This window comes from Psammomys obesus, unplaced genomic scaffold, assembly GCF_907164565.1.
Source record: "Psammomys obesus unplaced genomic scaffold, mPsaObe1.curated_primary_1811, whole genome shotgun sequence".
In the NCBI taxonomy this organism is placed as follows: Eukaryota; Metazoa; Chordata; class Mammalia; order Rodentia; family Muridae; genus Psammomys; species Psammomys obesus.
In genome coordinates this window covers 5,246,065-5,273,190 of record NW_026585587.1, presented here as the reverse complement: position 1 = coordinate 5,273,190, position 27,126 = coordinate 5,246,065, and the positions used below count along the sequence as shown (strand labels likewise).

At 38.0% G+C, this 27,126-nt stretch overlaps 1 protein-coding gene and 1 pseudogene across 7 annotated transcripts in view; one reads left to right on the top strand and one right to left on the bottom strand.

The window, feature by feature from the left end:
* Positions 1-27,126, bottom strand: part of Cdc42bpa (CDC42 binding protein kinase alpha) — a 217,125-nt gene that overhangs the window by 101,623 nt on the left and 88,376 nt on the right. For all 7 annotated transcript variants that reach the window (XM_055608986.1, XM_055609009.1, XM_055609024.1 and 4 more), the window contains one exon: positions 17,797-17,945. In XM_055608986.1, coding sequence (XP_055464961.1) covers positions 17,797-17,945 — 149 coding nt within the window. The remainder of the gene's footprint in view (positions 1-17,796; positions 17,946-27,126) is intronic.
* Positions 8,856-9,468, top strand: LOC129678289 (nascent polypeptide-associated complex subunit alpha-like; annotated as a pseudogene).

The following is a 27,126-nucleotide window of genomic DNA, read 5'->3' as shown; positions in this document are numbered from 1 at the left end:
TCTCTTCATTATAAATTTAAATTTCCATTGTGCTCTCTCCAAGCCATAGCTTACATCTTAGAACTAACTGCCTGTTATCTCAGCACTCGGGAGAATCAGAAGTTTATGGTCAATCTGGGCTATAGGAAAAAAGAATAATCATTAGACAAGGCTTCCCTGATGTCTCAGAAAGGAAATGTCTCACTTCATAAATCTCAATTCACCTTTAGGGTCCCCACCACAACTGTAATTTCAAATGAAGTGTTACTAGTTGGTTAATATTTATCTCCCTTCTACCCAGAAAGAACTATGAAGGCCCATAGCATATCTACTTTCCTCCCCATTGAGTCTTCAGTATCCAGTGCAGGTGCTATGTTAATAACTTCATAAACTCAACAATGTCCTGCATTTGGACAGCAAGGAGTTGAGAGGCTTCTTGCAATGATAATAAACAGCACTTTCCTTTCAGTAGCTAAAATCAAAGCCTGGAACTGGATGGAATATAATCATTTCTTCGAAATGAAACAATTCTAGTAAGATTTAGTGGTTTTATAAAACTGTATCATTGTGTGTGCCAGAACCTGCTTATATCCCTATCCTGGGGAAGTCTATTGCTTCCAGTTTTCCTACTAAAGAGAACTGCAACACACTACAACACACACTCCCCTCCAACAAAGACTGTAATCGATGTTCTCATGATGTAGATGAGTCACATTCTAGATTATTTCCTTATGATACATTTATGAATAATTTGGATAAGAATAGATGTGGAGACATACATCAAGCTTTTGAGGAAAACAAACAGATGAAACATATCATTGCCAGGAGAAAAAAATACAATTATGAAATCTCAACTTAGTCAACAGTGAAGAAGCACAGTTTATCAGTCTATGACAATAATAGGGAATATCAATCACTTTAACCGTTGTCAATCTCATAATTAAAATACAGTACTTATTTCTTTGATTACTTGTAGCATTAAACATTTTATTCACACAATATGTTGCATCTTTTATTAATTTATTTGTGTCCATTAATTAACTTATCAGTTATACATTAAAGTTTTTTACTGCCCTATGTTTTGAAAATACTGACACATTCCTTTTGATCACAACTTCATAACAAAGCATTTCCCTATTTCTCAGTAAATACATTGTCCTTATTTTCCTCCATTCTTTGTGTCTGTTATTCCTTTCTTTTTCACCCTCAGAAACAATTCCTAGAATAAAGATCAGATAAATCTGGCCATCTTGGAATAAAGCTATAAAATAAGTAGCTTTACATAAAACCATGGCTTCCTTCAGGACAAAAAGGATGTGATCACAATGATGCATGTCGACTGCATTAATTTTGTGTGTTAATTTTTCTTTAAAAAATGTATCTGCTAAACCTCAGAGTTGGGCATTTGACAAGAGGATACAAACCAAACAGAGGGGGAAAAGAAGCCACAGCTGTTGGTGTCTCTAGAAGGTCCACACTCCTCCCCAGCTCTAAGACAGCATCATGGAATCAAAACTGCTGTGCATGTAAGGGACTGAGTCACAAACCTGATCATTCTTGGCACTTGTTTACCCCACCAAAAGGGGCCATAAAGACGTCTAACTGAATTTTTAAAATTCATATTTGGGGGCTGAGTTTGTGGCTCAGTAGTACAGTGCTTGTCTTCCATGTGTGATACATCATTTGATTTACATGAATACTTGAAATGTGACTATCTAGTACTTGGTACATATGGAAGGAAGGAAAACAGAATAAATTAATTAGCCAAGAAATGTAAAAATCTGAGGCAGTTACAAGAGCAGGGGATATTTTGGCTCACAAGGCCCTAGATTCCATCCCCAGCATACAAAATAAGTACACACAAAAAAGAGTTAATTTAAAAATTAATTCAATGTTTTGGTCTCAAGCTATGGCTCAGTGGTAGAAACCCCTGGGTTCTATTCCTGGCACAGGAAAAAACTATTAGACACAGTAAACTAGACTCTAGTTGAAAACTTCTCAACTAATCAAGAAAATGCACAAGATTTAAAATGATCATAACCACTTCACCCAAATTAATAAATACTTAATAATTAAAATAAGTTTTATCTTATGTTATTATTATCCCTTAGAAAACTACTTGTTTTCTACTGAGAGACAGAAAGGGAGTGAATCTGGATGGAAGGGTAGATGGGGAGAAACTGGGAGGAGTAGAGGGAGAGAAAGCCGAAATCATAAGCATATACACATACATACATATACATACACACCTCTGACTAAAATGAGAGGAAAAGAATAAAGGATGAGATAAAATGATTAAATAAAATAGTCTATAAGAACCAATTCAACAATTTCAGTATGAATAGCACTCTTAGTGGTAATACTACTTAGTACATACAAATAGAAAATAGAAAGCTAGTCCTCTCTCATCTTTGCATCTCCTTGTCTTGACACTAAAAATCTTCACAGGTACATAAAATATATTCTTATGCTCCCCTCATATACACCATCAAAAACAAACAAACAAAAAACAAGGTTATAACAATCAACAGGAAAAAACTCACACGTGAAAGTAAGGAAAAACAGAACAAGATGAAAGAGAGACCTTAAAACACTCCGCCCTAGATGGGATGTCTCCATCAAATCCCTTCCCTCAGTGCTCAGGGAATGTGCAGAAGAGGAGGTGGAAAGAGTGTAAGAGCCAGAGGGGATGGAGGACACCAGAAGAACAAGTCCATCTATCTCAATACAAACAACACTCATATGAACCCACAGAGACTGAGGAAGCATGTACAAGTCCTTTGCATATATGTTACGGCTTCCAGTTTAGTGTTTTTATTGGATCACTGAGTGTCTGAACAAGTGGGTCTGCTTCTTGTGCCTTCTCTTGTGCTCTTTTTCTTCTATTTGTTTATTTTGTCCAATTCCAATGTGTTACTTTTTATTTTATTATTATCCCTTAGAAAACTGTCTTCTAATGAGAAGAAGAAAGGGAATGTATCTGGACTGGAAAGGAGATAGGGAGAAACTAGAAGCAGTAGAGGGAAAAAAAAAACAGTCAAGATATAGTGTGTGAGAAATATATTTTCAATATAAGAAAAAAGATGAAGGAGGTACAATTTTATAAATCAGAAAACAAATATACACTAAAATGGAGAAAAGAAAATAAATGATAGTTGTATATAAGTTGAAAAGATGAGTTAACTAGCACAATACACCACTTGAATTACGTGACTACTTGAAATGTGATTATATAGTATTTGGTTTGTATGGAAGGAAGGAAAGAGAATCAAAGTATTAGGAAAAAAAAAAGTACCAATTGGAGCAGTTACAAAAGCAGAGTATTTTCTGTCTCAGCAGTAAACAGCATTTACAAAGTCCCAACCAGGTACAACTCCAGAGAAGAAAAAGAAGTGGTGCAATCAGTGAGAGCAGGCTTGAGGGGAAAGCAGAGCTCCAACATTCCTCGGGCAGCTGAGAGCCTATAAGAGTCCTTATAAACTGCCTGAAACTGCCAAGTCCTGAAATGTCTGAAATTAGATGTCATGATGCCAGACACATGGGAATAAATAACAGAAAGACAAAGCTTTAAAGAGACTGGATATGGCTGCTGCTACAGAGCAAGCTTAAGAGAGAGAAGCTACTTTTCAATATAAATATTATTTTATTCACACAGTACTTATATACATTTATGAAGTATGGTGTGATGTTTTCATTCCTACATATATCACCTTCAGAGCTGTAGACAACCTCTTCCTAACCCCTCATCCCTTTCCCATAACAGCCCTGAATAACTGACAACAGTTCTGAATAACTGATATGGAAAGACAAGTCAAACAAACCCTCCTGAACTACAGATAGGGATTTATTTATTTATTTTTATTTATTATTTTTTTTATTTTTTTGGTTTCTCAAGGCAGAATTTCTCTGTGTAGCCTTGGCTGTCCTGGACTCGTATTGTAGACCTAGTTCAAGGCTGGCCTTGAACTCACAGAGATCCACCTGTCTCTGCCTCCCTGATTGCTGGGATTACCAGTGTGTACCACCGTGTCCCGCTAAAAAAATATTTTCAAAGAATTCAAGTGCAATGACAGGTAGCCAGAACATGATTATACAAATATTATCATGATAATCATGAAATGTGAATTTAATGGTATTAGTTTAACCTACAAAATGGTATTTTTTAACTCTGGCTAACCATCAAAGTACCTAGAGACATCCTGAGTCAGAATTTTGTGCAGGAACTGGCACTGAGGGCTAAGTTAAGATCTGTATTTTTCTTTCCCATGGCGTCATGCCAATCTCTCCTACATTTGGATTGTGCATATAGTTTGGAAGAACACTTTTCCAAAGGGATATATGTATTTTTATTTTTGATCACACTATAATTCTCCTTCATATACTATATGTTTTAAAAACCATATTGTATTATAATACAACTGGGCTGAATATTAAAATCATCTCTTATTTTTGCCAAAACTATTACTGTATCCATAGTAAAGGGAAAGAATCCACATTGATAAAATTATGACTCCTTCAGCTTCAGGCTGTAAAGTATTTCAAGAATACATAAAGGCAAGGATTTTTTCATGTAATCAAGTGGATAACTGGCCAATTACCTCCGAAGACCCACACTAAAGTACATAGTACCAGCCCAAAACCTAGAAAAGGCTTGGCACACACTTATTCTTCACAAAATTCTAAGGGACAAAGGATGAAAACCTCTCTGTAATTTATTATAAGGTATTTCTCCCAACAAACCCTATCAAAACAGAATTCCTCCATTTCTTGTGATTTATAGATGTGCTTTACTCTTAATTAACTACATTATCTAACATATTGTTAATATCAAGGAGAAAAACTAATAAAAATTGCAAATTGTGAGTCTTGAATATGGAACAAATTATACAAGGGAAAATGGGAATATGCAAAAATCCACAAATAAGTTAACTGGTTTTTGGTTTAGTTATTAGGAGCGCATTTTTAAAACTACATTATACTCTAAGAATTTATATGAGCTGTTATCTAAAAACTGTAATAGCAGTAAGTAGTAGTAGACAGGAACATGAAACCAGTAAATTTCCTCAAGCCTGTTCCATTCACCTTCAGAAACAGATTTTGTTGACAGATAGTATGTTGTAGCCCTAAAGAACTTAGCCTGCTCTCAAACTTGTGTTTTTTCACATGAAAAAAAAATTATACAAGGGAAAAAAAAAGAAAAGATATATGGAATCACGCAAGTTGAACTGGAAGTTTTTTTCCCTGTGAAATTTGTCTTACAGTTTATTTATTATTGCTGTTGGGGCAGTACACGCATTCCATAGAGTCCATGTGGAGGTCAGAGGACAGCTTCTTGACTCATTCTCTCCACTCAGGCCAGTGACAAGCACTTTTACCCACTGAGCCATTCAACTAGTCTTCCTTTACTTCTAAACAAATTTTTTTCTACAAGTCTTTATTTTAGCTATGTGTGTGCACATGTGCCTTGCAGAGGGAGGTGCACTAGAGTGTAGGTGACTGTGGAGGCCAGAAGAGGAGTTGGATTCCCCTGGGGCCGACGTTATAGGTGGACAACACGCACCTAATATGGGCACGAGGACGCGCACTACAGTCCTCTGCAAGAGTACACATGCTTAACCACTGAGCCATGTTTCCAGCCCCTCAAATATAACTCCTTAATTACTACGATCTCTGTTTCTTTTCACATTTTACTATCAATTTATCTTATGCATTCTTACTTTAAATTACCTAAACCCATTATAGAAAATGAAACAGGAAAAGACAAGGAGAGGGGAAGAAGGAGACAGCATGAACAAGAGAAAGGAAAAGGGGATCAGATTAATTATCAGTAAATATAATCTGATGAGTATTCAAAGCTATAATGACTGATATAATCCTTTGTGATGTTTATACATATGTCTTGGCCTAAATAATAAAAGTCACATTAAGTATTCCTAAATAGGATTTGTCAAAAGGAGTGTCATGTTGCAGTAACCTCTGAATCTATACCCAGCAAAAAGTCCCTTGAAAACTCAAAACTCAGTCAAAAAGAAGTCACCCTCAGAGATGCACATTAAGCGGTATCCACCAGGCACAAAGGAGGAAAAACTCAGTCTATGCCTTTACCAGCTACCAACTGATTAAGCATTACAGCGTTCACACTGGCATGCCTTGTTCACCTGTACCCTCCCCAGGGATTTTGTGTGCAAAGAAGTGGGTCTATTCTATCATAGGATGAACATTTGGCATTCCCTTTAAATACGGAATTTCACATTCCTCAACTGTAAAACACTTAGTATACATTTGGTCTTGGAACTATCGGATGTCTTACCCTACAATCCACGACCCTGCCAACATCTCTAGCAGCCCAGGTATTTGGAGATTTTACTTCTTTCCTGGAATATTCCCTCAACTCTGTTTCCTAACAGTACTGATAACTTTTCTTTAAATACATTATCATAATTTTCATGTGAAAAGTTTTATTGTGTGAAGAATCCTTTTCTACAACACAATGTGTTTCATATGAGCAACACATTTGCCATCTCTTGGATGGTAGTTATTCATGTTTACTGGGGAGAATGACATATTTTTTACAATTTATTTTTTATTTTATGTGCATTGATGTGAGGATTTCAAATCCCTTAGAATTGGAGTTACAAACAGTTGTGAGCTGCCATGTGGCTACTAGGAATTGAACCCTGGTCCTTTGGAAGAGCAGACAGTGCTCTTAACCACTGAGCCATCTCCAGCCCTTTAGTTGTCTTTTCCCTCAAGTGTCTTCTCTTCCATTTATTTATTTTGGTGTAAAATTACCCTCTTAGGTCTTTCAATTTACAAGCTACATCCACAGCCACATCCCTTAGATTTTTAATCTTCTCTTTTCTTAAAGTTTTTTTTAACCTTTAAATGTATTGTCATTTATTCATTGTAAAAAAAACATGGGGTTCATTGTGACATTTCTGTGCATGTGTTTTATGTCCTTGGATCATCTTACTACTCCCTTCACATAAGCCCACTTTCCAGTCCCAAATGGACCGTTTCTTTCTTTCTTTTATTTTTTTAATAAATTACAGTTTATTCACTTTGTAGCCCAGCTGTAGCCCCCTCCCTCATTCCCTCTGAATCCCACCATCCCTCCCTCATCTCCTCCCATGCCCCTCCCCAAGTCCACTGATAAGGAAGGTCCTCCTCCCCTTCTCTCTGACCCTGGTCTATCAGGTCTCATCAGGACTGGCTGTATTGTCTTCTTCTGTGGCCTGGTAAGGCTGCTCCCCCTTCAGGGGGAGGTGATCAAAGAGCTAGTCACTGAGTTTAATGGATTTCACTTCGTAATTCTTGAACCAGGAAACACTTTATTCCCTACAAGAGAATGGGAGTAAAAAAAAAAAAAAAAAAAAAAAACCTCTGGAAACTGGGAAGTCCACAATCAGGGTGTCAGCTATTTTCTAGCTGAATTCTGAAATAGGAGAAAACAAAAAGTTCTTGTGACTAAGCCTCACAGGTTCTCTACAGAAGCCTGAGATCCATGGCTACTCACTCACATTTAAGAATAGGGTATTGGGGCTGGTGAGATGTCTCAGTGGTTAAGAGCACTGTCTGTTCTTCCAAAGGTCCTGAGTTCAATTCCCAGAACCTACATGGTTCTCATCTATAATGAAATCTAGTGCCCTCTTCTGGTGTGTATGCACGTACACAGGCAGAGTATAAAAATAAGAAATAAAAAAGAAGAAAGAAGAAGAGGAGGAGGAGGAGAATGCAGTACTGGAAAGCCAAGCACACTGGCGTCCACCTGGACACCTGGACTACAAAGCGAGTCCAGAACAGCCAGGGCTACACAGAGAAACCCTGTCTCCAAAACAAACAGAAAACAAAGCAAGCAAACAACAACAACAAAAGCAGGATACCGGGATTCTGGGATGCTTTCTATGGCTGACTCACCAGGCCTACCTGCTTCCTTGGGAGATTATACCAACTTCACTGTTACTTTCCATTTAGAATTCTACAGAAAAGTATCCTGCAATCTTCTGTCCAAGGAGCAAAAGCCTGAGTTTGGAGGCAAATAGAAGGAGGAAAGAGGTAGCTGACATTCCCCCTGCCCCACCAACCCCACATTTGGCACTCTTTCCAATTTGGCTCCTGAATCCTTCTGACATGACCCTAAAAGTCTACAAACCTTTATTTTCTATTTGTTCTGACAGGATCACCCTTCCCATTTCCTGTAGTCAAGACAGAAATAAAGGGGAAATGGGAAGGGGGGGGGGGAAGGTCCTCATCGTAGAGTCCAGATTCCCTTTCTTTCTAGTAAAAAAACTGATAAAGCCCACCAATGGAGCACAAAATGCCTACAGAATGTGCTTTTCTAAAGCATCTCAAAGATACTAAAAACAACAAATGAACTGTGCTTACTTTGTGGCAACTGTTACAATCTTGAGTTTTAATACTAGCTCTCCTCTCTTAACCCTAAATCTAAACAGTATAACTTAAGCTAACTTCAAAATTTTATTTATAAAAGGAAATCCTGTAGGCTAAGAAAAATACATAGAGTAGCTCATGCACGTTTTAAAAAGTTGGTATGTGTTTGCATATGTATACATATGTACATACATGCAGGTGCCCACAGGTGGGTACCCACAGAGGCCAGAAAAAGGTGTCACATCCCACGGAACTGGACTCACAGGCAGTTTTGAGCTGCCCAGCATGAGTGCCCAGACTGAACTTAGGTTCTGCAAAAGCTGTAGTCATTCTTCACCATGCAGGCATCTTCCCAGGTGATGTACTCTTTAACCTTTAAACCTCACTGAAACTTTAAATTTTGTTGTAAATGACACCGTTTAAGAAATATAACTTAGGGTTCACTTGCTTTCTTTCTGACGCCATCTTGGTTCCCTGTTCACAAAATGCCTGATGAAGCCACAGAAACTGTTCCTGCTACAGAGCAAGAACTGCCAGAACCTCTGGCTGAGACAAGGCTGGGGACAGAATCGACAGTGAGGAGTCAGTGCACAGCTTGAGGAACAAGACTCCACACAGACAACCACACAGCAAGCTGGGCTGGCAGCAGCAGCTGATATTGAACTGGTCAGTAAGCAAGGCAGAGTCGAAGTGATAAGAAGGCAAGGACCATTCAAACTGGATCTTCAGTGAATTACAGGGACCACTAGAATCACTATCCGGAAATCTAAAACATCCTCTTCCAGATGTCTGCAAGAGCCCAGCTTCAGATGCCTACATAGCTTTGGGGAAGCCACGACTGAAGATTTGTCTCAGCAAGCACAGTTAGCAGCCACTGAGAAATTCAAAGTTCAAGTTGAAGCTGTTTCAAACATTCAAGAAAATACTCAGACTCCAACTGTACAAGAGGAGAGTGAAGAGGCTGATGAAGAAGGTGTGGAAGTTAAGGACATAGAATTAGTCACCTCACAAGCAAATGTCTCCAGAGCAAAAGCTATCTGAGCCCTGAAAAGCAACAGTAATGATAGCACAAACGCTATTATGGAATTAACAATGTAACTATTTAACAAGGACACCCCCTTTTTGGTGTTTGAAAAGTGAAACTACAGCTTGGTTTGAAATTTGTACCGTTTCTATCACTAATAAAGTTACGGTTTCTTGTTGGATTAAAAAAAAGAAGAAGAAAAGAAATGTAAGTTAGAAAGCAACGGGATCACACACTCTCCCCCACTGTAAAGACACCTAAATACCATACTGACTCCTACAGCACCAGCCAACTGCAACTACTTAACAGATGCACTAACTGTGCCTCACTCTGGCTCCAGATGAAACTCAACCTGGCGTAGTCTCTAGCCCCCGTGAAAGGTGACATTTGAGAATCACAACCTGTCAAAAGGAATGGTCACTACTAGTATATTGGTCATTTTCGGGGAGGGGGTGAGAGGATTGTATTCAAAGATAAAATGCCAAGTTTTATCTTATATAAAGATATTAAATATATCTTATCTTTATAAAATGCCAAACGTAAAATTACAGGCCCATGCTTAGATTTCAAATTCAGGACTACAAGGCTTTCAGTTACCTTCTTTTTTTTAGTAATTTATTTATTTTTTATATTAATTACAGCTTATTTACTTTGTGTCCCAGCTGTAGCCCCTTCCCTCATTCCCTCCCAACCCCACCCTCCCTCCTTCCTCTCCTCCCACGTACCTCTCTAAGTCTACTGATAGGGGAGGTCTTCCTCCCCTTCCATCTGACCCTAGCTTATCAGGTCTCACCAGGACTGGCTGCAATGTCCTCCTCTGTGGCCTAGCTAGGCTGCTCCCCCGACAGGGATAAGGGGAGGTCAAAGAGATAGCCATAGAGTTCATGACAGAGACAGTCCCTGTTCCCCTTATTAGGGAAGCCACTTGGATATTGAGCTGCCATGGGCTACGTCTGAGCAGGGGTTCTTGGTTATATCCATGCATGGTCCCTGATTGGAGAATCAGTCTCAGAAAAGACCCCTGTGCCCAGATATATTTGGTCCTTGTGGAGCTCCTGTTCTCTCCAGATCTTACTAACTCTTCTTTCATATGACTCCCTGCACTCTGTCGAAGGTTTGGTTATGAGTTTCAGCATCTGCTTTGATACATTGCTATGTAGAGTCTTTCATAGGCCCTTTATGGTAGGATCCTATCCTGCTTCTCATTTTCTCCTACTTCCAATGTCCGTCCTATTTGTTTAAGTAACGAATGATCTTCTTACCCTGGGTCCTCCTTCTTGTTTAGCTTCTTTAGGTGTATAGACTTTAGTATATTTATACTATCTTATCTTATAGGTCTAGTATCCACTTATAAGTGAGTATATACCATGTGTTTCTTTCTGCTTCGGTGATACCTCACTCAGGACGATCTTTTCTAAGTCCTACCATTTGCCTGCAAATTTCATGATTTCCTTGTTTTTAATTTCCGAGTAGTATTCCATTGTGTAAATGAACCACAATTTCTGTATCCATTCCTCCGTTGAGGGACATCTGGGTTGTTTCCAGGTTCTGGCTATTACGAATAAAGCTGCTACAAACATGGTCGAACAAATGTCCTTATTGTGTACTTGAGCATCTTTTGGATATATACCTAGGAGTGGTATAGCTGGATCTTGAGGAAGCGCTATTCCTAATTGTCTGAGAAAGCGCCAGATTGATTTCTAAAGTGGTTGTACAAGTTTACATTCCCACCAGCAATAGAGGAGGGTTCCCTTTTCTCCACAACCTCTCCAGCATGTGATGTCACTTGAGTTTTTTATTTTAGCCATTCTGATGGGTGTGAGGTGAAATCTCAGGGTCGTTTTGATTTGCATCTCCCTGATGGCTAAGGACATTGAGCATCTCTTTAAGTGTTTTTCTGCCATTCTACAATCCTCTACAGAGAGTCCTCTGTTTAGTTCCATAACCCATTTTTTAATTGGATTATTTGTTTGTTGCTTTTTAACTTCTTGAGTTCTTTATATATTCTGGATATTAGCCTCTGTCAGATAGAGGGTTGGTCAGTTACCTTCTTATGCATCATTTCACATCACAGATACCACAGGCTCAAAAATGACAATTGTATTCTCACTGTTTCAATTACTGAAAACCATTTGAAAAAGATTAACATAAATTCTCCTAACCAGGACGACTTTCCTTTTGACTTTGTTTTTCTGTTTCAATGGAGAGTAACTAATAAGCACCACCAGTGCTTATTCTGATTGATTTTCAAGTAAACTGAAACGAAGACATGATTGGAATAACATCCCCTAAATCCTCTAATACTTCTGCCCTATTTATACCCGCAAGTCTGTCTTGTTCACATTTTATTTTTGGATATCATAAATATTTAATTCATTTTGGTTACAAAGCTTTGTCATAGAAAAATTTAATAATAAACTTATTTTTTGTTTTTCTTTCCCATATAAATCACTTGTTCTCCCACTCCTCGGTTTTCCTTTGATTTATAGGTCAGTAATTATGCTGGAGTTTATAGTTCACACTGTCCATTATGTTTCAATTGCTTTATAGGGTATATATTCATCCCTTGAGTACCTATGCTAACTTTTGCTTTAAATGAGCACATGTGTTCAGGAATATAATAAGGAAAACAGTATTTACAGACTGACAATTTTATTATTTACTGTTCTCTCTTTTACTCCTTGAAAACCCAGATTTTCTTCTGTTATCATTTCCCAAAATTCTAAACACTTGAAGATTTCTTGTGAAGAAGAATAAGGAAAACGAATTCTTTGGAGGATTCTACATATTAAAATATCTTTTCTACAGTAAAAGAAATTGCCACTGAGCTGGGTGTGGTGGCATACAACTGTAATCCCAGCACTCGGGAGGTAGAGGCAGGAGGATCTCTGTGAGTTTGAGACCAGCCTGGTCTGTAAAACAAGTCCAGGACAGCCAAGGCTACACAGAGAAACCCTGTCTTTAAAAAAATGTAATAATAATGATAATGATTGCATATGAACTACTTACAGACATCTTTCTTGTTTTCAGCCATCTGAGAATATTTCACCATCATTAGCCTCTGTGGTTTGAAGAGGCACCTAAACCATTCATTTGTCTTCTCCAAATAGTAAACCAGCTCTGAAGATCCCTTTATCTTGGTACTCCACAGTTTGATTATGATGCACTAGTTTGGTTTTCTAGGACTGAAACTGTTTGCTCCAATTGTAATTTTATAAATTTGCCTTATTGTCCCAACATGAAAACTTTGGGTCGTTTGTTTGTTTTTGTTGTTCTTGGCTCTTTTTCCTGCATGAAGTTAATTTCCTTAACTTACATTCAAATTCCCACTCCTGAAGCTCTTTAGTAGATTTTCTTCAAAATGCTGTATTTTTGTCTCTCAACAATTCCAAGGAAGATGGTGGCAGGATGAAAAGATGACTCAGAGATTAAGAGTACTTGCTGCTCTTGCAGTGGGCCTGGATTTAGCTACCAGAATTCACATGGCAGCTCACAACCATCCAGTCCCAGGGAATCTATCCTCTCTGGTCTCTGGAATGCCCATGGCGCACATACATACATGCAAACACTCATACACAGGAAACAAAAATAAATCTTTTTAAGAAGCATTCCCATTTGTGTTGGGTTTAGGTTTATTTTTGTTTATTTGGTTTTTGTTTGTTTTCTATAATTTCCCTTTCACTGAGGGGATATCTATCATTTCATTCATTTCAAATACATTTTCTTTACTTTATGAATCCCATCTAAAAATAAGTGCTTTGTTAAGTCTGTATTCAATTTATTCTTATATCTGGTCATCCTAGGATTTACATCAGTACTTTATTGTTCTTGTTGCTGCTGTTACTGTTATTATTATTGTTTTTCTCCAGGAAAGCATATTCAAATATATTCTACAACATTAATGAACTTTATAAACATCATGCTAAGCAAAAGAGCGCAGTCATAAAAGACTACATGTTATAGGCTCTGATTTATATGAGATGCCCAAAATTAGCAAATTTATGACGCAGAAAGTAATTAATGTTTTCTTAGGGCTGGGGCGTGTCAGAACTGAGGTAAGGTAATGAGGTTTCTTTCTGAAGTAATAAAAATGTTCTAAAATGGTCCATGATAAGGGTACATGTGTTTGTGAATACACTAACACCACTATAAACTTTAAATAAATGAAAATTGTGGTATATAAATTATATATCAAGCCATTTTAGAATATTTTACAATTAATCTCACAATTTTAAATAAACATTCACCGAATACCTAATGCTGGGTCATAAAAAAAGAAAAATATCTTTCTTCAGGTAAGAAAAATTTGAAAACACAAGTCTTATGAACTAAAAACATAAAAGTGATTATTATCATGGGGCTACAACAAGAATGTAAAGTGAATTTTAAAATTTTTAAATTGAAAAATGTGATTATTATCAAGAACAATAACTAATGCTATTGAATAAAATTAATAATGAGAAATTTATAATTTTAAACTTTTAAAAACTACTTTGGAAGATTTAAAATGAAGTGACTCCTCATTTTTAATAATTAATAATCTACTATTATTTGTCCATATGGGCAAATATTTTAGTTGAAAACTTTTTTAAAAAATAAAACTTGAAAATATTTATATTAATTCTTTGCAAATTTCTTATAATGTATTTTGATCATATTTCCTGTACATCTTCCACACTTATCCAGACCCATACTTATCCTATCTCAAACTAAATTCATGGAAACAATTATGTTAGAAGATTTACAGAAGTGAAATTAGTGTCTCTGAAATGTTCATGTCATGTACTTTACCCTAATTCACAATTTTGAAGCATTACCTGTTTTCTAGTATTATCTTTCTGTGTGAATCTGCTGCCAGGTGCTGTATCTCAATGGTGGAACATTTATTTACCCAACATGCCCAACACCCTTGGTTTTATCCCCAGCAACAGGATTTAACAAAACAAAACAAACAAACAAACCAAACAAACAAACAAAAAAACAAAATCTGCCAACAAGCTCAGAAAGTTCTAGTATGAAGGTCAAATGTGCTCCTCTGTTGTCTAGGAGAGCCTAGGAAATAGCTCAAGAACAGACAGAAGACAGGGTAAAACCTTAGTCACTGACCTCCACACAGTGTAGCTATTAAAGTCCATGCTAGAGTCAACATTATGATTATCTACATAAAGGTTAGAAGATCTCACAAAAGTCCTGGTCTTTCCTTCTTGTCATCTAAAACTAGTACTTATGGTAACCAAATACAGCATTCTATCCAGAGCAAGCTTGTTTTCTTCTGTCGTTCTGGGCAGATTCTATGTCTTTGATATATGGCATTGTAGCTGACGATCTGAACTGCAAGTCCCTGCTGATTTTAGTTAACATATTTAGAAATACTTGTTTTTATCAACCTAAAATCAGCACGCACTTTACCATGGCTCAACATTTAGCAGAAAGTTGTATCAACCTGAAGCAGACCAAATGACACTCCTACGTCACTAGATGTCAAGTAAACTCCCAAATTCTCTGCCTCAGCAGAGATGCCTGAAAGGAAAGGGTACAGCCTTAAAATGCATACTGAGTTCTCAGCAAACCAAGAAAAGCTGGCACTCATGCTTCAAGCTCTGTGCCACAGCACAGCCACAGCAAAGTCTAAACTCTGAGTTGACAGATTAATGAAAAGAAAATATTTGATGATTCCCAGAAAAGTATTTTAATAAATACAAGAAGAAATCAGTGTGCTACAAGCACAGAAAATGATGGATATATTTCCTATGTGTTCAAGGGCTGACTTTAACACTCAAATCATAAAAAAGGGCCACGGAGATGACTCAGCAGGTAAAGGCTTCTGCCACCAAGCTCAACCCTAAGTTCAAATCCCAGGACCCACATGGCAGGAAGAGAGAAGCAGCTCCCACCAAACAGTGTAAAGCAGGCCAAAGGAGATGGCTCAGTCTACAAAGCCCTCGCTTACTAAACCAACAAGAGAGAGAGAGACTGCTAAGCAAAGGTGTGATGAACGGCACCCAAGGCAGTCCTCAGACACCCACACCGTCATAAGCAGCATACGTGTGCGTCCTCCCCGTAAACATCCCCCCAAATTCAACAAGAAAATGCAATGGCAAACCTTCATGCTCTTTCCCTGAATATAACTTACTTGCTTTGGCTCTTTTCCCTTAGCTAAAGTATTTCAATCTTTTTTTCCCAGCTTCTTTCAACAGGTCTTTCTGAGTCATTTGTTTAGCTATTGTTCATTCTATATCTCCATAATGCTTAGGAACACATTTTACACAAATGTTTTTTAACTCTCTTTTTACTCTCACTCAATTCAATTCTATCATTAGTTCTAGCTTCAAGTAGCTCCTTAAAAAGAGGGAGTATTTCCTTCACTTCCACCATGTGTCTGATCCAAGAGAGTAGCTAGAATACCTTGGAAAAAATATAAACTTGATAAGCCTCCAACATGAGTGAATTTATAAGATTAAAAAGGACACTTAAAGTGAGAGGAAACGTATGTTCAACTTGAAGATACCCCCAAAATGGTAATGAACAGCAGTTTATTAGATGCCAAGGTATACCATAAAGTCTGTAGCATGATACTTAGTAATCTGTGATAAAGACCATGCTTGTTAGCACATGCCTAGCATGCCAGGAATTATGATACAGAAGGACTGGATTCCAAGCCAGTCTTAATTACATATACATAGTGAGATCCTGCCTCAAAATGAGTAAGTGAATGAGTGAATGAATGAATGAATGAATGAAGCAAGCCCAACTTTCAAAACTGTGATGGTTTCTTTCTAATATGGCAGTAACCCTTTACCTACTAATCTTAGCATTTTCCTCTTACTCATTCTTTGCACTGTCCAGTAAAGTCTCATTCCCTGGTACCTTGATGAGATCCATCCTTTCTTTTTTTTTCCTTCTTTCTTCTCTCTTTCTCTCTCTCTCTAATTTAGAGGTTTTTATTATTTGGAAATTTCACATAATGCACCTCAATCCCATTCACTTCCTACTTCCTAGACTCACCCTTATAACTGTCCTCAAAACAAAAGAGAGAGAGAGAGAGAGAGAGACAGAGACAGAGACAGAGTGAGAGAGAAAGAGAGAGAAAAACAAGTTGTATACTCACTGGAGTATAGTTCAAACTCCCAGGGGCCAGCCCCTTAAAGAAAACTGATTCTTTCCCAGCCCTACCCTTGCCAGATGCCATCAACTGTGAAGAGTTACACTTTACATCCTTACCACATTTTTAAGAGTTCCCTTCAATGACTTCCTGTCTAGACTTTCTTTTGCGGGTTTGGATAGGAGTGGAAGACAGGTTGTCACAGAAGTCTCTCCTTCTCAGCTCTGAGTCTGGAACCATCCACAACACTGCATAAAGGTTCCTTGCCCTTTATCGTCATTGGCAGCACAAATTGCCTCCTTTTTTAAATCATTAAATGTTTTTCAATATTTTATTATCCTTTTTAAAATCCTGTATAAAAACCATTTTGTAAACAGGCCTGCTTTTCAATCCAGTGATAAATGGTATGTAAGATAATGCATTAGCCCAACCTGGCTTCTACCTGATTCCACACAAAGCTGGTCTGGAACTCCAAAGCCCCTGCCTCTGCTTCTCAAGTGTTACATCAGGTGTGCCAGCCACCATGCTTAGCTCACATAGAAAACAGTTTAAATGATGAATTGTTTACCTGTCAAACAGTTTATAATAAAATTATGCCATAAACATCAAAACTATCAGTGTTCTTTAAACAAGAAATGTCCTTTTTATATCTATGTAACCCTTCTTTTCCTGTGTGTATGTGTACATCCATGTGTATATGCTGTGTACCTGTGGGCACACGTGCATGGGAGGCCAAAGGTCAATTTAGGGCATCTTCCCCATTCACTCTCTGCCTTATTTTCAAGATAAGGTCTCTCAATGAACTTGGAGCTCAAGTTCATTGTGTTGAATCAAACTCAGTGTTGGGAATCAAACTCAGATGTTCATCTTTGCTGTCTCCCCTGCCCAAGTCTTTTCTTGAGAAAAATAAAATATATAACAAGTCTATAATTTATGACCTAGAATTCTAACTAACATCAGTATATAAGAACCAACTATCAGGAAACTGACTGCTGCATACTCCTTTTGGGAAGGACATTACATGTAAATTCAGTCATGAGTGTGTTCAAAGTATTCCACAAAAAAATTCTGACTGGAAGTGGGCATGTGTAGATAGTATGTAGATGTACATACAAGCCAACACATCAGTTCACTAATGCAGATGAATAGTACCAGTAAAAACACAAAACCAAAACAATCTCAAAATAAATTGTTTGTTGATGAAGTGTAACTAAGGCCAGCATTAATAACTCGGGAGCAACAGAGCTGCTTCTAGCTGTAACATCATACCAGCCAACGGAATGACAGATTGGCAACTCACCTGTGTACATAGTGGAGCTGATGAACTGAGTCGATCGCTATCACCATCTCAGCCAAATAAAATCGAGCCATGTCTTCAGGCAATCTGTCTTCAAATTTGCTGAGCAGGGTAAGTAAATCCCCACCAACATAATAATCCATAACCAGGTACTGTGAACAAAAATAAAATATACTCAACAAATAATTATGGCAAAATTAATGTATTTAATGCATCCAGGGTCAAATAGGATTAGAGTAAATAATATGAAGGTTAATTACTTGTGTGGTTAACTAACATTTAAGTATGTAAGATAATTATCAGTAATAATAGACTTCTAAATTTCATAAGCAATGAAACAAATTTTTAAAACTTGGTATAGAAGAAAGGATTACCATTTTTGCTGTTTTTGTCCTTTGCCAAGTAAATGATAATATCACTCACTTCCAGAATGGATTTTCTCAATATACACACACAGAAGTATACCCATTTTATATATGTTTGTGTGTAGGTGTGTACATGTGTACCAAAGAAGGGTTATATATCAGAATATTCACCAGGCTGAGTCAGATGACAGATGATGTTACAGAGTTTGTTCCATTTTAGATTGCATTCCAAATATATATGACTTATACATTCCCATATGCTTACATACCACGTGCATGCCTTGACCTTACAATGACCTTATTTGTCCTAAGATTTACTGATTTTTGAGGCCAGCATATGTCTTTATGCCACATGTGTGCCTAGTGCCTATGGGGGTCAGAAAAGGGTATGGATCCACTGGAGCTGGAGTTACAGTGTACGTGTAAGCCACCATGTGGGTGCAGAGAACAAAAACCGGGTCCTCTGCAAGGGCAGCAGGTGCTCTTAGCCACGCACGTATCTCCCTAGCCAAAAGACAATTTTATTACAAGATAAAAAATATTTCTAGGATCTCACTAAGCTGACATTATGAATTTGGCTTAAAATTTCTTTCATTATGATACATGAAAATTATAAGCACAGAAAATGTATGTTAGGAAAATTATATTCCAAATCCTGATCTACAGCTTTCTTGTATTTAGTAAGCCTAATATTTAACTAACCCTACCCTGAAGCTTATTAACAAGTTAATTCAATCTAATAAAATTCTATAATGTTATCAGGTTGTAAGAAATGGAGACAGATGTGGAGAAGAAATATTTGTTTCTTAACTTAAAAGAAGATTTAATTACCCAGGTCAGTAATCCTGATAGGGGAGTAGCTGCACCAGGCAGATCCCAAGAAAAAGGCAGCCTTAGTAAGAGACTTTAAGGCACAGAAATTGTGCAATGAAAACAGACTCTAATACTCATATACAGAAAGCCATAGAACATAACTCATATCTCACTACATATTTACTGAGGACCACTTGGGACTACCATGTACCAAACACTAAGGATATATGCCGCCATGGGCTAAAGAGAAGGGAGTGCAGACTGTCAAAGCAGATGCTGAGCCTGATGGCCAACTGTCGGGCAGAGTGAATGGAATTTTAGGTAAGAAGTGGGAAATAGCAAGAGCTGGAGAGGACAGGAGCTCCACAAGGAGAGCAACAGAACAAGAAAATTTGAACACAGGGAACTTCCCAGAGACTCATACTCCAACCAAGGACTATTCATGGAGATAACCTAGAACCCTGACAATGCAGCCACTTCTGATGAGAACTGATAGACTAAGATCAGAAAGAAGGAGAGGAAGGACCTCCCCTATCAGTGGACTTGGGGAGGGGCACGCATGCAGAAGAGGGGGAGGGTAGGACCGGGAGGGGAGGAGGGAGGGGCTTATGGGGGGATACAAAATGAATAAAGTGTAATTAATAAAAGTTAAATAAAAAATTTAAAAAAAAAAGAAGGAAGGCCCTTCACCAAGGGCTTCTTCCTTGAAAGGGCACCCCATTCTTGTTACACCAGACTCCCAAAATATCTGAAGATACAACACTGAATTCCTTAGAAAATATTATTTGATAGTTAACATTTAAAACGAGGTTCCCCAAGTTCTCGTATACCTTGTAAGAGCCTTATCCACACGTTACTATGTACGCCTCCTCTTACTCAACCCTATACCATTCCCTCCCAAACTTTCAAGGTGCTTTACTGAATGTCTTCCATGAAAAACACAAAACCACGTAAGTATGCAAGTACTCCTACATTTTCATGGCTCCTAAATTGGGTTCATAGCCTTCCTCTACTTTGTTCTCAGAAGTACATTAGCTGCTAATAAGACAGAATACATCAAGTTGGGGGGAAAAAAGGAGAAAAATCCACAAAACTCCCAAGGGAAAAAAAAAAAAAAACAGATCAAAATGAAAAATTCTTTCTATGTAATTCACAGTTTGACTTCAACCACCAAGGCCTTTTTGAGTCTACTACCTATTATCTCTGTATGCGATCTAGTCCTGCCCCTATCCACTAGCACCATCCTAGGTGACCACTGCCCCCCTGTGGCATTTACTGTTGTTACAGGCTTATGATAAAATGGTAGCTTTCCACAAGAATGTAAAACAGAATCCAGAACCAGAAGAACAAATACATTAATTCACCAAATCTATAAACAATTTTTAAGAGTACCTACTATGTGGTAACATCACACTCATCCGATGAGGGTACAACAAATAGTAAGAATATACTTCAGAGAATTTATAATCTATGGGAAAACAAATTAATCAGTGAATCGTAAACATAGTGGCAGGAATAAATGTAGAGAATTCCTTTGTCAAGACTCCAGCCAGATGTGGCTAAACAGGTCAGTAACCCTGCTAGGGAGGTAGCTGCAGCAGGCAGATCCCAAGACAAAGGCAGCTTACTCAGTAAGATCATTGCAAACTTCAAAAAATATGTAAGGAGCTAGAGATCTGGTTTTGTACTGGACCATTTACTAGCATGTATTTGGCTCACTGATTTGTCTAAAATGTATATGTCAGGATAAGAAAACTATTTTCTAATAAATTGAATACCTATTACCTAAGCTGAACAGCTACATAATCTATTCTTTTCTCTCATTCAGTTGAGATGTGCCTTCCTCATATTTTAAGATCCCTGGGCACTATATTCTGCAGGTGTTGCCTATGTTTGTGTCAACACTGTTCATTCTGAATAATTTCTTAGTAAAACTAAGTTATCTGGTAAGACAGATTTTTACTCATGAACTTACTTAAAAATTTTACCTAATATGGTTAAACATTTTAAAAACTAATTTATATAAACAAAAAACAAGAAGTAACAGTCCTAAAACAGATGAAGGAAGAAAATACTCCTAAAAATGAACAGTGCTTCCCAACTGTTTTGAAGATAAACAATCCAACAAAATGAGGCCGTTATAGTCACTGTCAGTCAAGTAATGACTGCCTGATTTCTACAGAGTGTTAAGAAATGAAAAGCAAAGTAGCAGCAAGATAGCAAGTGGCCATGTTTCAGGGAGAGTAAGAAGCACCACCACTGTCCTTTGGGAAGGTCATTTCACAGGATCAAACTGTAACTATGGAGATGAGGATGTTGCTTAGTCACGAAGTGCTTTCCTGGCTTGGACCAAAGCCTGGGTCCAAACCCTACTGCCTCGCAAACTGGCATGATGACACATACTGATCATAGCCCCAGCGCTTAAGAAGTAGAAGCAGAAGGGTCAGAAGTTCAAGGTGATGCTCAGGCTACATATACATAGCAAGTTAAAGGCCAGCCTATAAGCAAAAAACTTATTTGATAATAGCATTGCTGATCTGAGCAACCCAATTACAACCAACATTTCAGCCACAGACGGTGGAACATACCTGCAGCCACAACCCTTGGGAGAGGCTGAGGCAGGAGGACAAGTTTAAGCCTCAGCTAACATAGTGAACACCTGCTCAAAAAGCAAACAAACAAAAAGTCCAATGTGTGAGCACATGGCACACTATGGCCCAGTGAGAACTCTAGTTCTGACTGATGCTGTAACTCAGTGGCTATAACATACACAAATCAGTTTCTCACATCTCCCAGGAAAACTGTCACAACAGTCATACGTCAGTTTTGTCTCTCAATAATCATCATGAACTTTTGTTTTCCTTTCTACTTAATTTTTTTTTTAATTTTTTATTAATTACACTCTATTCATTTTGTATCCCCCCATAAGCCCCTCCCTCCTCCCCTCCCGATCCCACCCTCCCTCCCCTTTCTGCATGCATGCCACTCCCCAAGTCCACTGATAGGGGAGATTCTCCTCTCCTTTCTGATCTTAGTCTATCAGTTCTCATAAAAATTGGCTGCATTGTCCTCTACCGTGGCCTGGTAAGGCTGCTCCCCCCTCAGGGGGAGGTGATCAAAGAGCAGGCCAATCAGATTATGTCAGAGGCAGTCCCTCTTCCCATTATTATGTAACCCACTTGGACACTGAACTGCCATGGGCTACATCTGTGCAAGAGTTCTAGGTTATCTCCACGAATAGTCCTTGGTTGCAGTATGAGTCTCTGGGAAGTTCCCTGTGTTCAAATTATCTTGTTCTGTTGCTCTCCTTGTAGAGTTCCCGTCCCCTCCAGCTCTTACTATTTCCCACTTCTTACATAAAATTCCATTCACTCTGCCCATCAGTTGGCCATCAGGCTCAGCATCTGCTTTGACAGTCTATACTGCAGAGGCTTTCAGAGGCCCTCTATGGCAGGTTCCGAGGTTGTTTCCTGTTTTCTTCTGGCTTTCAGAGGCCCTCTGTAGCAAGTTCCGAGGTTGTTTCCTATTTTCTTTTTCTTCTGATGTCCATCCTCTTTGCCTTTCAGGATGGGGATTGAACATTTTAATGAGGGTCTTTTGCTTAGTTTGTTTAGATGTACAGATTTTAGTGGGTTTATTCTATGTTGTATGTTTATAGGAGTGAGTATATACCATGCGTGTCTTTTTGCTTCTGGGACAACTCACTCAGGATGATCCTTTCCAGGTCCCACCATTTACCTGCAAATTTCATGATTTCCTTATTTTTCATTGCTGAGTAATACTCCATTGTATAGATGTACCACAATTTCTGCATCCATTCTTCAGTTGAGGGGAATCTGGGTTGTTTCCAGCTTCTGGCTATTACAAATAAAGCTGCTACAAACATGGTTGAGCAAATGTCCTTTTTGTGTACTTGAGCCTCATTTGGGTATATGCCTAGGAGTGGTATGGCTGGATCTTGAGGAAGCGCTATTCCTAGTTGTCTGAGAAAGTGCCAGATTGATTTCCAGAGTGGTTATACCAGTTTACATTCCCACCAGCAGTGGAGAAGGGTTCCCCTTTCTCCACAACCTCTCCAGCATGTGTTGTCCCTTGAGTTTTTCATCTTGGCCATTCTGATGGGTGTAAGGTGAAATCTCAGGGTTGTTTTGATTTGCATTTCCCTAATGGCTAATGAGGTTGAACATTTCTTTAAGTGCTTCTCTGCCATTCGATATTCCTCTGCAGAGAATTCTCTCTTTAGCTCTGTTCCCCATTTTTTAAGTGGATTACTTGGTTTGTTGCTTTTCAGCTTGTTTAGTTCTTTATATATATTGGATATGAGTCCTCTGTCAGATAAAGGGTTAGTGAAGATTCTTTTCCAATCTGTAGGCAGTCGCTTTGTTTTGATGACGGTGTCCTTTGCTTTACAGAAGCTTTTCAATTTCATGAGGTCCCATTTATTGATTGTTGCTCTTAGAGCCTGTGCTGTTGGTGTCTGTTCAGGAAGTTTTCTCCTGTACCAATGAGTTCTAGGGTATTCCCCACTTTTTTTTCTAGCCAATTTAATGTGTCTGGTTTTATGTTGAGGTCTTTGATCCACTTGGACTTCAGTTTTGTGCAGGGTGATAAGTATGGATCTATTTTCATTTTTCTACATGTAGACATCCAGTTGGACCAGCACCATTTGTTGAAGATGCTATCTTTTTTCCATTATATGGTTTTGGCATCTTTGTCAAAAATCAGGTGTCCGTAAGTGTGTGGGTTTATTTCTGGGTCTTCTGTTCGATTCCATTGATCCACCATTCTGTTTCTATGCCAGTACCATGCAGTTTTTATAACTGTTGCTCTATAGTACAGCTTGAGATCAGGGATGGAGATACCTCCAGAAGATCTTTTATTGTAGAGGATTGTTTTAGCAATTCTCGGTTTCTTGTTATTCCATACGAAGTTGAGAATTTTTCTTTCCAGGTCTGTAAAGAATTGTGTTGGCAATTTGATGGGAATTGCATTAAATCTGTAGATTGCTTTTGGTAAGATGGCCATTTTTACTATGTTAATCCTGCCAAGCCATGAGCATGGGAGATCTTTCCATCTTCTCATATCTTCCTCTAATTCTTTCTTCAGAGACTTGAAATTTTTTTCATACAAGTCTTTGACTTGCTTGGTTAGGGTTACACCAAGGTACTTTATGTCATTTGTGGCTATTGTGAATGGTGTTGTTTCTCTAATTTCTTTCTCAGCCCTTTTGTCTTTTGTATACAGGAGTGCTACTGATTTTTTTGAGTTAATTTTGTATCCGGCCACTTTGCTGAAGGTGTTTATCAGCTGTAGGAGTTCTCTGGTAGAGTTTTTGGGGTCACTCATGTATACTATCATATCATCTGCAAATAGTGATAATTTGACTTCTTCCTTTCCCATCTGTATCCCCTTGATCTCCTTCAACTGTCTTATTGTTCTAGCAAGGACTTCCAGCACTATGTTGAAGAGATATGGAGAGAGTGGAAAGCCTTGTCTTGTCCCTGATTTCAGTGGGATTGCTTTAAGTTTCTCTCCGTTCAGTTTGATGTTGGCTATAGGCTTGCTGTATATCGCCTTTACTATGTTTAGATATGTGCCTTGTATCCCTGATCTCTCCAGTACTTTAAACATGAATGGATGTTGGATTTTGTCAAATGCTTTTTCAGCATCTAGGGAGATTATCATGTGGTTTTTTTCTTTCAGTTTGTTAATATGTGGATCACATTGATGGATTTCCGTATATTGAACCACCCCTGCATACCTGGGATGAAGCCTACTTGGTCATAGTGGATAATATTTTTGATGTGTTCTTGGATTCGGTTTGCAAGTATTTTGTTAAGTATTTTTGCATCAATGTTCATAAGGGAGATTGGCCTGAAATTCTCTTCTTTGTTGAGTCTTTGTGAGGTTTAGGTACCAAGGTGACTGTGACTTCATAGAATGAGTTTGGTAATGTTCCTTCTGTTTCTATTTTGTGCAATAGTTTGAAGAGAACTGGAGTTAGCTCTTCTTTGAAGGTCTGGTAGAATTCTGCGCTGAAGCCATCTGGTCCTGGGCTTTTTTTGGATGGGAGACTTTTGATGACTGCTTCTATTTCTTTGGGGGATATAGGACTATTTAATTGATTTACCTGGTCCTGATTCAGCTTTGGTAAGTCAAATCGATCAAGAAAATTGTCCATTTCATTTAGATTTTCAAATTTTGTTGAGTATAGACTTTTGAAGTAAGTCCTAATGATTGTTTGGATTTCCTCAGTGTCTGTAGTTATGTCCCCCTTTTCATTTCTGATTTTGTTGATTTGGGTGGTGTCTCTCTGCCTTTTAGTTAGCTTGGCTAAGGGTTTGTCGATCTTGTTGATTTTCTCAAAGAACCAGCTCTTGGTTTCATTGATTCTTTGAATTGTTTTATTTGTTTCTAATTGATTGATTTCAGCCCTGAGTTTGATTATTTCCAGCCGTCTACTCCTTTTTGGTGTGTCTGTTTCTTCTTTTTTCTAGGGTTTTTAAGTGGGCCATTAAGTTGCTTGAATGAGCTGTCTCCAATTTCTTCTTGAAGGCACTTAGTGCTATGAACTTTCCTCTTAGCACTGCTTTCATTGTGTCCCACAAGTTTGGGTATGTTGTGTCTTCATTTTCATTGAGTTCTAAAAAGGCTTTAATTTCTTTCTTTATTTCTTCCCTGACCCAGCTGTTATTTAGTAACAAGTTGTTTAGTTTCCATGTGTGTGTAGGCTTTTTGCTATTTCTGTTGTTGTTGAAGACCAGCTTTATTCCATGGTGATCAGACAGGATACACAGGATTATTTCAGTCTTCTTGTATCTGTTGAGGCTTGCTTTGTGACCAACTATATGGTCTATTTTGGAGAAGGTTCCATGAGGTGCTGAGAAGAAGGTAAATTCTTTTGTGTTTGGGTGTAAAGTTCTGTAAATGTCTGTGAGGTCCATTTGATTCATGACCTCTGTCAGAGATATTGTTTCTTTGTTTAATTTCTGTTTTGTTGACCTGTCCTTTGTTGAGAGTGGGGTGTTGAAGTCTCCCACTATTAATGTGTGGGGATCTATATGTGGTTTAAATTTTATCAATGTTTCTTTAACAAATGTGGGTGCTTTTGTATTTGGGGCATAGATGTTCAGGATTGTGATGTCTTCCTGGTGGAATTTTCCCTTGATGAGTATGAAGTGTCCTTCCTCATCTCTTTTTATTAATTTTGGTTGAAAGTCTATTTTATCAGATATTAGAATGGCTACTCCTGCTTGTTTCTTGGATCCATTTGCTTGGAAAGTCGTCTTCCAACCTTTCACCCTCAGGTAATGTCTATCTTTGTGCCTTAGGTGTGTTTCTTGTATGTAACAGATTGCTGGGTTTTGTTTACGTATCCATTCTGTTAATCTGTGTCTTTTTACTAGAGAGTTGAGTCCATTGATGTTGAGAGAGATTAATGACCAGTGGCTGTTAGATCCTTTGATTTTGATGTTGGCTGTGTTCATAAGGTTGTGTGCTTGGTTGCTTTTTGTTTTACTGTAGTAAGGTTAATTATTTCCTGTGTTTTCTTGACAGAAGCTAATTTTCTTGGGTTGTATTTTCCCTTCCAGTGTCTTCTGTAATGCTGGATTTGTGTGTAGGTATTGTTGAAATTTGTTTTTGTCATTGAATATCTTGTTTTCTCCGTCTATGAGGACTGAGAGTTTTGCAGGGTATAGTAGCCTGGGCTGACATCTGTGTTCTCTTAGGGTCTGCATGATATCTGTCCAGGCCCTCCTGGCTTTCATAGTTTCTGTTGAAAAGTCAGGTGTGATTCTAATGGGTTTGCCATTATATGTTACTTGGCCTTTTTCCCTTGCAGCTTTTAGTATTTTTTCTTTGTTCTGTATACTTACTGTTTTGATTATTATGTGGCGGGAGGATTTTCTTTTCTGGTCAAATTTGTTGGGTGTTCTGTAGGCCTCATGTATCCTTATTGGCTTCTCCTTTAACTTGGGGAAATTTTCTTCAATGATTTTGTTGAAAATATTTTCTGGGCCTTGGAGAAGGGAGTCTTCTTTTTCCTCTATTCCTATTATTCTTAAGTTTTGTCTTTTCATATTGTCTTGGATTTCTTGGACGGTCTGTGTCAGGAATTTTTTGGATTTAACATTTTCTTTGATAGATAATTCTC